The sequence below is a fragment of the Xyrauchen texanus genome, chromosome 26 (genome assembly GCF_025860055.1).
Source record: "Xyrauchen texanus isolate HMW12.3.18 chromosome 26, RBS_HiC_50CHRs, whole genome shotgun sequence".
Taxonomy (NCBI): domain Eukaryota; kingdom Metazoa; phylum Chordata; class Actinopteri; order Cypriniformes; family Catostomidae; genus Xyrauchen; species Xyrauchen texanus.
The window spans coordinates 6,662,115-6,674,836 of NC_068301.1; the positions used below are offsets into that span (position 1 = coordinate 6,662,115).

Below are 12,722 nucleotides of genomic sequence, written 5' to 3' on the forward strand. Positions count from 1 at the left end.
GACCAGAGCAATATTTCTGATGCAATGATGGGTCCTATAGTTATGAACAAGTTTTTCAGTCACATCACTTTTTTTGATGCTGATCTTGCATTAATAATAAATGCAATTGAAGTTTATTCTGTGAATGTGTTTCCATAATTTATGCACATTTCTCCTAATCGAATAAAAAATGTATCCAACACAAGCGAGCGCATATGTTTTTATGCACATTTTGAAGATCGCATTGTGGTGTTCCTTTTCAGCAGTTTTTATCAAATATACCAGAATGCACATAAAAATACATGGATGGAAACACAGATAATGACACAATTGAATATTTGAAGGAAGGACAAAAAATATGCCAAGTTAAATAGACGAAGCCGATTGCATAATACAGTTGCACTATCTAGGTCTGTTAGTAACTAAAGCGTTTACAAGACTTTAAAAAGATTATTTATCGTATTATATAGTTCGACTGAAATCAAACTTTTAAAGTGCATGTATACATACTGAGTGAGAATTAGAACAGGAAAGGATGGGCAGAGGAAGATTCCAACTGTGATTTTCAGCTCCAACATGTGTCTTTAATAGACAGTAATGTCATTAGTATCATCATCATGCAGAAAGATTTATCCAGAGGAATAATGTTTAAAAAAATTTAATCTTATGGAAAAGATGTAATTTTCTAAAGCAGTGGTACTGATGTTAATAACATTGAATTATAGACACTGAGCCTAAGGATAATGCACTTATGTTGAAAATCTAATAAATTGCAGCATGAATCAGGCACTGTAAAATGAATTAGAACAATGCAGTGTGATCTATAAAAGTAGAATAAAGAAATAGGAGTTCAAACGTGTTGATGTGGCTGACGGGTTCCCTTCAGACTTACACTCTGCTTTAGCACAGATCAAGCTGGTCGTAGGATAACTGAAAGAATGCAGGATGGCACCGATGGCCAAGCTTAAGTCCTCGTTGCTAGGATACAGTGTCACTGAGGCAAAGCGCAGATATGGCAAGCGTGTAGTCTCCTCTGGACCAATCTTAATGTGAGGAATCTGGGAGGAACACACAGAAAAAAAAATATAAGGAGATATAGAAAGAAAAGGAGTGAATGTTTGATCAACCAAAACCATTTTTTACAATGGCCAACACAGATATCTAGAGAGAGCAGGGTGGCTGATATACTATACAGTATAATGTGGGATTCAAAATCAAATTGAATGTGTCAATAAACGTAAAATAAAATAAAAAGATTTAGGAAATTAAATAAAAAAATAATACGACATTAAAGAATAAAAATGTCTTTTCACTGAATCCGGAGTGTCGCACGGCGGCTGTGTGGAGTTCTGACCATCTGCAAAGGGTGGAATTTCGGATCAGATTTAGCTTACTTTGAAATATTTGTGCGACTAGACCGTATTTGACCTCCCGACTGATTATGATCTATTAATTCAAAACTAAACGAAGTGAGAAACGCTGACAGTTTTTTGTCCTAAACTTTATTCTAAACGCCTTCTGCTTCTACAGATTGGACAGTTATGAAGTCAAAAATGATCATTCACGTTGCAAACATATATATACATAAACAAAAGGTTTAATCAAATCAACAAAACTGACCTCCATACCCTAAACCTAAGCCTAACTGATAGTGTCATAAAAACAAATGTGACATGAAAAACTATTTCTGAAGCAACTACATCATTTTGTGGTGCTTCTATGACACTTTACGTGTTGACTCCCGTGATCTTCAGGACTCATATCCCACTCCTTTTTTTATCAGATATGCAACATCTATCAGTTGAGCTACTGTGTAATTTGATCACACTCAAACAAGCTTGTAAATGTAGTTGGTTATGTAATGCAAACGTTAAAATGAGTCATGCACTATAGTTAAAGTGTTTATATGTCATAATATAGCATTGTGAGGAACAGAGCGAAAAGTGTTTATGGGAAACTGCTGTGTAACATACAACAGGCCACATAAAATCATTTTGCAAAACCAATTGAATTTAACAGCATCCTCTCTCACACAATCTCCTCTTTTGATTTCATTCTAGCTAGGATAAAAGTGACTTTTAACTTTTTTAATACTTAAGTACAATTTAATGTGAATGCTTTTTTACTGTCACTCAATTATGTTTGTTGGCTAAATACTTGGAATTTTAATTGAGTAAAATTTGAACTCGGTATCCATACTTTCTGTGTAATTTCTGAGTACTGTTTTACAACCCTGGCATTCATGACCACGTTCTCCTTTATACAAAAAAAATATAGTAAATGTTATAATATATTAAAATACTGTATACTGTGTGTGTGTGTATATATATATATATGTATATACAGGGTTGGGAGGGTTACTTTTGAAATGTAATCCACTACAGATTACAGAATACATGCTGTCAAATGTAATTTTTCTTTTTTTTTTAGATTATTCAAGGTTTTTTTTTTCACTTGTTTTTACTATAAAAAATTCAAAATACAAGTGTTAAAAATACATTCTCTGAAACACCTAAATATCTCATGAAGTGTTGTTTCTAAAACAAGATCAATCAAATTGATCTTGTTTTAAAGATTTTTAGATATTTTTACGGGGAAAATATATATATATATATATATATATATTATCAAGAACATGATTTTGCCCTAATATCAAAGGTTTTTCAAGAAAAAATTAATTATGATCCAACGTGAATTTTCTTGATAAATAATATGATTGTGTAACATGTGCATGTAAAATGTCTAGAAATAGCATTTTAGCTTAGCATAAAGCTAACAATTTACACAAGGTTTATTTCTATTTCTTCTGCTCCAAACTTACTTCAATCGTATTTCTCTGTCTACTCGTATGAATGTAACACATCATAAGAAAGTGTTTCACCGCTGTTCAAATGCACTTTGGATCACATCATTTATATGTATAAATGTTTTCCATCTGAAAGGACTAAATATTAAATGAAAGAAATGACAATAAAATGCAAAGTAATCTCTTCAGTAATCAAAATACTTTTTGAATGTAACTGTATTCTAATTACCAATTAATTAAATTGTAACTGTAGTGGAATACAGTTACTTATATTTTGTATTTTAAATACGTATTCCCATTACATGTATTCAGTTACTCGCCAACACTGTATATATATATACTATAAACACACAGTACTTTGTAAAAGTTTTAGGCACTTAAGATGTTTCACAAAAACATTTGTCTTAAGATGGTTATTTATATCTTCAGCTTTAGTGTGTCAATAGGAAATATAAATGTTAGACTCCAAAATATTAATTTTGCAAACAGAATAGAACAGAAGAAGGGTCATGGCCCACAAAGAGCCCCTCACTGAACATTGTGTCAGTCTGGGATTACATAAAGAGACAGAAGCAATTCAGATTAAATAACTGTGGCAAATTCTCCAAGAAGCTTGGAACATCCTATCTGCCAAAAACCAAGTAAAACTGTGTCCAGGTGTACCTAGGAGAATTGGTGCTGTTTTAAAGACAAAAGTGTTCACAACAAATATTGATATATACAGGTATATATATATATATATAGCATTTATATTTGTGATCATTAACACACACACAAAATTTAATGATCACAAATGACGCATTCACAAAATTGCTGAAATTAAATGGCTATGCATTTTAATATTAAATAGTTAATTGTCCAAGCGTGGATGGTTATAGGCCAAATTTATCATCTCAAAATCTTCCGATTAATCTGCCTGGCCGAAATGTCAGTATATCATGGGCCGTAAGGAAAATAGAAGTGAGAAAAAACATGGAAAATGAGGTCAGAGGAAGAGATACTTTTCAAGTGGCAAAGCAAAGGCAAACAGAAAATAATGGCCTGTGGCTGAGGAGCATTGTGAATTAATAATTTCAGAAACTGTTACAGACATACACAATACACACGTGATTCCTTCCTTTTTGTTTCTCACCTCTTTTTCCCCACATATATGACTGACAGTTGATCCAGAAGCAGGACTAGAGGCTGGACCAATGACAGAGACCACTCCCTTCGGCAAAATCTGACACACTGAGAGAGTTAAAGATGTATTATTAGAAAGAGACAGAAAAATAGAGAGAGATAGAGCGGGGTGCTAGAGCAAGACAGTGACTGAATGAAAAAGGGACAGGCTAGAGAGAGAGCGACAGACATAGCAGTGGGCAGAGAAAAAGCCAACATCTTGGATGCCGTCCAGTTCTGTGTCCTGGTTCTAGATGATATATCAAATTAGGAGTCAATGCAAGGCTCTTTTTGATTAATTACATCAATAAGCACAACTCAGATTTATGCTCTGCCTACAGGAGATTGCTGCTCTAACTCTACAAAAGAAAGAGGGGGAGAGAGAGCACAGGGTGTATATTTAGATGAAAAGATTTTTCTCTTTGTTGCTTTTTAACTGTGTTGCATTGAAATATTCAGTACACTGTTCATGTGTGACATGGGCATGTAATTCATTTAGCATCAAATGAATTATCCTTGATGTTATATATACACACATCAGGTCTGAGAAAATATCATTGCCTACTCTTTCAATTCATGAGCTGGAATTTGAATTGAATTGGTCATTTCCCATCGGATGTTGAATTGGGATGCCAGGAAGAGTTATTTACTGAATGGCAATTCAAAGAAATTCACAAAACTTCACACAGTGTCCAACAAAACAGTAAAATGGGCGTGAGAAACAGAATAACTTCACAGCTTGTGTTCTGTTTAAGGTTCATTTGGAAGTTTTTTAGGGAAATTAAGTTATTCTGGTCCATAAAAATCAACTTAGTGAATTAAATAAATAATCTATAAGTGGCCTTTCAAACATGCATTATTAATATCATCTGATGTTTCTGACATATGTTCAGTGTATGATAACACGTTTATGGGTTATTCATAGTGAAAAAAAATGTTTTTTATTAAAATGATTAAAAACTATACTTATAGCAGTAACCTCCATATGAATTTCTTTCAATTTCATTCCATTTTTATTTTAGTTCCATACATTCAAAATATAATTCTGCATCCTGTTAGCTACCTCAATGCAAACTCAGATAATATTAAGAAATTTAATTGGAATTCAAAAGGCATTTTCATTTCAGTTTTGATTGGCACAAACCCTTAAAAATATCAGTCCATTTTAGTCCAATGGTTAAAGGGATATTTCACCCAAAAATGAAAATTCTCTCATCACTCACCCTCATGCCATCCCAAATGTTTATGACTTTCTATCTTCTGCAGAACACAAAAGAAGGTTTTTATTATATTTTTATAATATAATATTTTAGCTCTGTAGGTCTATACAATATTAGTGAATGGTGACCAGATCTTTGAATCTTCAGAAATGACATAAAGGCAGAATAAAAGTAATCCACAAGACTCCAGTGGTTAAATCCATATCTTCTGAAGTGATATGATAGGTGTGGGTGAGAAACAGATCAATATTTAAGTCATTTTTAAGTCTTTTGACCAGCCTGGCCAATAACTGGCAATATGCATGAAGAATGTGAATTACCAAAAAACTAAAGAAGATGAAAGTGAAAATGGAAAATTATTGTAAAAACAATTACTCACACCTATCATATCACTTCTGAAGATATAGATTTAACCACTGGAGCTTTATGGATTACTTTTAGCTGACTTTTGGAGATTCAAAGTTCTGGTCACCATTCACTTGCATTGTATGGACCTACAGAGCTGAGATATTGTTTTAAAAATCTTCATTTATAATCAGCAGAAGAAAGAAAGTCATACAGTACACATCTGGGATGGCATGAGGGTGAGTATATGATGTGAGAATTATCATTTTTGGTGAGAATGAATATGTCAGAGCTTGTTTGTTGGACTCACTTGTATCAGTAGTCTCGTACTGAGAGTCTTTCTGCAGCTCAAAGATGTCAACCTCCACGCGAGCTCGGGAAGGGGCCTCCAACACACTATTGATGTTCTCTCGGGCCAGAGCCAAAGCCAGCCGCTCACCACGTCCACACGCTGACTGATCATCTAAAATAGCAGCTGAAGGGGGTACAAATCATATGCTGTGTTTACAAAAAATCTTATCTGTGCTGAGGTTTGTGCTTTGTATCTGCACTTTTTTTTATTTCATGGAGATATTTTATGTTGATGATAGATGCTTTGTTTGTTGCTAAAAGACTGATTTACAGCTCATGAAACTATTGAATTTTTTTTTGCATGTTGTAATGTTAACTGGTCAGACTATTTCTCAGTACTCTGCTTTCAACTTAACAATTCATTATTATAAAAGAAAACATGAACAAATAATTTTTCTCATTTGTCAGTTTGGAGCCTTGCTGGAGTTTAAATGATGCTGTATTGTTTGCAATAATCAAGGACATGCTGATGCTTAAAACAATCAGTCACATACTGTGAAATAACAGCAAAGTACAAGCGACTTTGAAGAAGGTTCCTGTTTGAAATCGATAATATTGCTCAGTTTGGCAATCATTATCCTATCTCGACATCTCTTCACGCTTTCTTTGGTGTGAAACAGGTTTTTAGTTTAAAAAGATTAAGCCTAGTAGGAGGTCACTATTTACAAAAAAACATGTAACAATCCAATCAAGAACCAATATGTGCTGAACATTAATGCTCGCTGCCTTCATTACAAGTAAAGTGCTTGGATTATCTAGAGACTGTACCAGTGCTCTTCATTGAGTCTTTATCTATGTAGATATATCTGATAAAGCTGGAAGAACTGAGGTGGAATTAAGCCTGGAAGCAGCTTTGGTAAGTGGCTTTGTTGAACTTTATTGTATAGCCTAGAGTTTGCTAAGAAAAAAATGTAATTGACTATTGCTTACACATAAGGTTATGGGGTTATCACAAGTATTACTCGAAGTATTAATCTAACTATGGTATCGTGTTGCATATTTCTTGTTGCACAGTTTATGTTATGGACATGAACGACACCTCAAATCAGCAGTTTATTGGGGTGCAAGACAAAATATGGAAACTATCAAATAGACTTACATTGAAGAAGGGAACAAAAGTATAGCTAGAGACCACAATATCATCGAGACTTGTGTGTGGGCTCTTTTGACTTAACCAAACAACACCATAGTAACCTCCCAGCACCCCTAGCAACCACATAGCAATGTGGTACAAACCCCATCATGGCGGTGAGTTTTTGCACAGGCAAGCACCACATCTAATTATTGTCCTGTCTTGTACTTAGGGCCTGGAATGAAAAGCAAGATGCTAACTGATTCAATCTAGAACTGGCTCCAATTTTACTGGTGCATCAACACAGTAACATGGAACATTAGATGATATGAAGAAGGCACTATTTCAGTGCCTCAAATGAAAGACACATTTTGTTTGGTGTCTAACAGGAAGTCGATGTTGGTTCTTACCCATCCTGACGGCTGCGAGGCGGGAGCCTGGCTGTGGAAAGACGGGGCCATGGTCAGCAGCAGCAGGAAGAGGAAGAGGAGATGAATCGACAGCAGCAGCGCTGGCAGAGCCGGCATCTTCCACTGCTCCTCATGGAGAAAGGTCGTCTGGCTGCCTACACCGCCACCTAAAGGGCAGGTAAGAAATTACACATAGGTGACATAGGAATATGGGAATGGTCACCAAAAGTGTTAAGTGTCAAATGTCATTTAAAAAATATATATACAGAACTGTGCAAAAGTCTTGATGGTTATTTATATCTGCTACTTTATTGTGTCAATAAGAATTATAAATGTTAGACTCGCAAACGTTACTTTTGCAAATAGAAAAAAATTGAATAGAAGAACAGGGAGCCCTGCAACAGATGTCATGGGCCCCACAAAGCCCCCCACTGAACATCGAGTCAGTCTGAGATTACATGAATAGACAGAAGCAATTGTGACATCCTAAATAGATAAAAGAACTGTGGTGAATTCCAAGACTCTTGGAGCATCCTATCTGCCAACAACCAAGAAAACTGTGTCCAGGTGTACCTAGGAGAATTGGGGCTGTTTTAAAGGCAAAGGTGGTCACACCGAATATTGATTTAGCTTTTTTTATGTTTACTCGACTTTATATGATATTAAGTGATAAATGAAAACTATTTTTGGTGAGACATCCTCACTATGCAACATTTTTCACAAGTGCCTAAAACTTTTGCACAGTTCGGTATGTTACTGTTACTGAAGAAACTGTTTTTCTTCATTACTTTTATTAATTATGACTTTTGGACAACACAATTCCAAGTGTTCACTTTCAAAAGAGACCACAATTATGCCTGTAATACAAAAGAGTGATGCATTTGAGTTAATACGATTATTAAATACTGTATATACAATTTAACACTGACTAAAAAGAAAGTGTCTATCTGACTAGCATTTATGACTGTTTTGATGAAGGTGAGGTGATAAGATGATCAAATAAGTGGGTTACTAGGCTTTACCAGGTGATTTTATTCACTGGCCCTTGGCCACCAAGCAATTTCTAAAAGTGGCCCACTACGCGAGCTATGAAATTTGAGTATCCCTGGTTTATTGTGTTTATTATGGCATTAGGCATTTTGACTGCTTGATGTTGTTAGTCCATATTAGCACTATACTGTATGTATATTGCAATTCAGTTTTCATATCCACAATGTATATCGTCACATTAATTTATTGTGATATATCGTTACACCCATAAAAATGACCATGTTTATTTCCAATAACAAATTCTACCTGCCATGTAGGCAGGTCATTTAAAAACAACATTGCATGCTATTGTTTAAACATTTAGCATTCAATAATACATACCTTATATTGTAACATACAATTATTAAAAAACAGTAGTATATAGTATATTATATGCAATATGTACTGTACTGTAGTGATCAGTACACTAATATACCATTCCAAACACAGCCCTTGATTTAGCCTATATTAAGGGCAATCCACAACCACTCTGTCCATATGTTGCATCATACACTTAAGCTATTAAGAATTCCCCGATGACCATTTTTATTTGGACGCAGCAAAATGCACCGCTTTTACATAGAAAATGCCTGTTTTTTTTTCCTCTGTGTCCTTCACTAACACAGAGACACACAAACACACAAGCATATAGTATATATCACACGCAGAGAGAGGTAAGTGAGAGACCCACACACATGCACACACTGTATTCGCTTCTTCTCTCAAGGCTCTAATTTGAGCCAAATGCAAGATGCTGTAGATATGGTGAAATAAAATATTCAGGACCAAGTACATTGCTTTATATTAGCACCTGAAAACATATTTGCAGCAATTGCAGTGACACATTTCATACCGCATGCTGTGATATAAATCAGTTCACCCCAAGCAAACCTTACAACCGTATACAGAGAAGCAGAGAGAATAGAATGCAGGCAGAAGAAACAGACTCAAAAATGGCTTTTGGGAGACAAGCTTTGGGAAGCGAGCGAAAGATTGAGTGCTTGACGAATGCAGTATAATAGATCCGAAAAGACTCCAGTCTGTTCCAACAGTGAATGTGTGTGTGTGTTTGCTTGTGTGTGATTCCATGGACGGCAACAGAGACACAAGTCAACCTAAAGATGAAGTGCCTCATCCCTAAAGCTGCTGTCAATCCTGGGTTGCCTGTGTTTGAGTTTGTCAACAGCTTGATTTGTATTGGCCTTGCACGGCTGGGCAAAGTAAATGTTTCTCGTTTCTGCCAATAAGGCCCTTTGAATGCATTCAAATTGAACTCTGAATGGAATCTAAATGAAGTGAATAAACCAAAAAGGGAAGAGAGGACGGAAAAAATGTTGGTATGTCGGTATGAGATAGCGAGGGAGAGAAAGCAGAAATATCGTGGAGGAGAAGATGAAAGTGAACCGAGGGAGATACTGAGAGGGGAGAGGGTAGAAGGAATAAGAAAGTATTAGCACACACAAGTAAACACCACATGAGGGAACAGCATGCTGAATGGGCAGAAATTCAAGATCTGCTGTTTCAGTTATTTAACTGTTAGCATTCCCGTATACCAGCGGTGAACTTAAAAGTCAATGTAATTTCCCAATGGCTTGCATAATCGATGGAGCCACTGAGCCTTGCTCTGACTCTCCTTTAAAATGTATAACATGCATTTAACACATCCTAAGAATGACACATGACAATTCACATCCCGTTAACTGACATCCTTTCAATGGTGACTAGCCTCTTTTTCAGCTGCCTGGGTCCTGGAACTATAATTCCCATTAATTTTCTCTTTAGGGATGTCATCAAATTCTTTACATTTACATTTATGCATTTGGCAGACGCTTTTATCCAAAGCGATTTACAGAGCCCTTATTACAGGGACAATCCCCCCCGGAGCAACCTGGAGTTAAGTGCCTTGCTCAAGGACCAATGGTGGTGGCTGTGGGGATCGAACCAGCGACCTTCTGATTACCAGTTATGTAGTTTAGACCACTACACCACCATCACTCTTTAAATTCTTAAAGCTAGTGTTTTAAGGCTAGATTAAAATCAGCCCATTCCAAGGTGAAAAGCCACAAACATTAATAGTAGATAATACAGTTAGTGATTGATGTAAAAGCGCTTTGGGTGTAGTGTCAGAAAAGAGATATAAGTGTAAAATTCATTCATTTAAAATATGTAAATATGAGTGTTTTTATATTCATCAAAGCAAGTACTATTTAAATTGTACATGTTTAATTTCATAAAATAATATCAACATGAAAATAGCACATTATGACTCAAATCATGAGATTCATCCACCAGAAGAGCAGTGCCGAAACACGACTAACGTAAAGTGTTCTTCCGTAAATTGTTTGCAATTTTTATTTCAACCACAGATGTCGCTAGAGAGCACAAAGTTACATAGTGCAGATGAGATGAAGGAATGAAGCACTCATTCTACAAACAGTTGCTGTGTCTCGTTTGGAAGGATGCGTCCTCCGGACGTCGCGTCCTTTGAAGGCTGCAGTATACTGAGCGTCCTCTTTTAGACAAGTCTCGTTAAAACGAGACGGCCTTCATAGGACGAATGGAAACAGAACCGAACATGGTTGCTATGACAGCATGCCACTCTTTAACAAGCGTGAGTGCTTAGATGAGAAGGGAACAAAGTCACTTTAGAAGGGAATGTATGAGGTAAAATTTAGGAGAGTTATAATGACGTGAAGAGAAAAGAAAATAGATTTTATGGATCTACTTTATTTTAATTATATATGAATATAATTATACATACTATTTATTCTGCACCCATCTACTGAGGTACTTCAACTTGGGAATTAACATTCCTTGCGTTTGAACATCATATTTATGGGCAAATTGGTATTATTTGTTTTAGACATTTCCGTTGAAGCAAAGAATTGTGGGTCGTGTAACAAGTGCCCACGTAGAATACACCTGATGCATCCTCTGAATTCCAGAGAAAGAAGGTCGCATTCGAAGGCTGCATTTGAAGTGTCCTACTCGCTTTTCTGAAACGAGACAGCCTCGATGATGTATGTGGCCGAAAAATGCAACCTCCGGAGGACGCAGCCTTCCAAACGAGACATTTTTTGGGGGTTTTGCACATTTTTCATTTATTATTATAAAACTCCATTACTTTCTTTTAATGATCTAATATGGCAACATCCCATATTAACTAGTGCAAGGTAGCAAACTAATGTAACCTACTGTAGCTTGCCTCTACTAACCTGCGAAAACTCACTACAACCCCATTCCAGTTTCCATGGTAACACTGACTTCTTTGATTGGTGGATCTTGAGGTGTGGCAGTAGTGTACTATTTCAATGGCAATTCTGCAATTATACACACTATTTAAAAAATGAATAGAAGCATTTATCATAATTTAACAACATTAGAGCTCATAGTTACTCTGTTTTAAAAGGTTTATACATCATCAAGTAGCAAAATCAATCTTGATTTAGAGATGAATGGCATTTGAATAACATTTTTAGTTCCAAAACCCTACAGTTGAGCTCTATGAACACTTGTCATACTTTTAATATTTGGTGCGTGTATGATTAAAAATGAATCCCATTCTTAGATGGGTGTATGACAAGTGCTTAGCATCAGACCAGTAATGAGGCAATTTATGCCATAAACCTGCTTTGTATTTACTTAAAAGAAAGTACTCTTAGTGTGCTTCATAGGTGCTGTGTTGAAAATTAAAAATATTGTTGAGTCTATAAACTCTGTGTGAAGACACAAAAAGCACCTGAGATCATGCTTTTAGGAATCTAACTGTAACTACCATAAGTCTCCAATACTATTTTCTTTTTATGATCAATTCTACTGAGCCAATATTACATATAAAATATAACACTAGTGGGTGTCAAAGATATCAGGTTTTTGACTAGCTCCTGTATATACCACAGTAAAAGCAGAAATACTGTATTTCAGCCAGACATTTCTCTCATGCTGTCAAATCCAATATCCTAATTCTCACATTACACCTCAAACGCCATCCTGCGGTATCATTCAGATTTACTTTGGAACAGCCACTCAAAGCCAACTGGCTAAGATCCTTCTCCACAGGCTGTTGAAGAAAGAAAAATGTTGAAACATTCAGTGCTCCTAATATGCTTGTCACTTGTCAACCTGACTGTAATGTGTCTGTGTGTGTTTGGGACATTAGCGTAGGCTCATCCTGCAAGGTTGAGGCAAATAAAAAGGTTTGTTTGCCTTAGAGGCAGCACTGACACGGCATCAGTGCTGCCTAGGGTACTATAATGAAGGGATAATCTTCTTATTTAGCCACAGCGTATATATTTTCCTTTTTTTTGTGATGAGGTGCGTGTATGTGTTACAGTCCATTATAAAGCAGC

At 35.8% G+C, this 12,722-nt stretch overlaps 1 protein-coding gene across 1 annotated transcript in view; it reads right to left on the reverse strand.

Annotated features, from left to right (window-relative positions):
* LOC127619841 (glutamate receptor ionotropic, kainate 5-like) overlaps positions 1-12,722 on the reverse strand; it is a 118,200-nt gene that overhangs the window by 50,128 nt on the left and 55,350 nt on the right. Inside the window, 5 exon segments of the mRNA XM_052092857.1 lie at positions 872-1,037; positions 3,918-4,015; positions 5,822-5,986; positions 7,345-7,368; positions 7,371-7,511. Of these exon segments, the coding sequence (XP_051948817.1) occupies positions 872-1,037; positions 3,918-4,015; positions 5,822-5,986; positions 7,345-7,368; positions 7,371-7,461 (544 nt within the window). The 5' untranslated portion in view covers positions 7,462-7,511.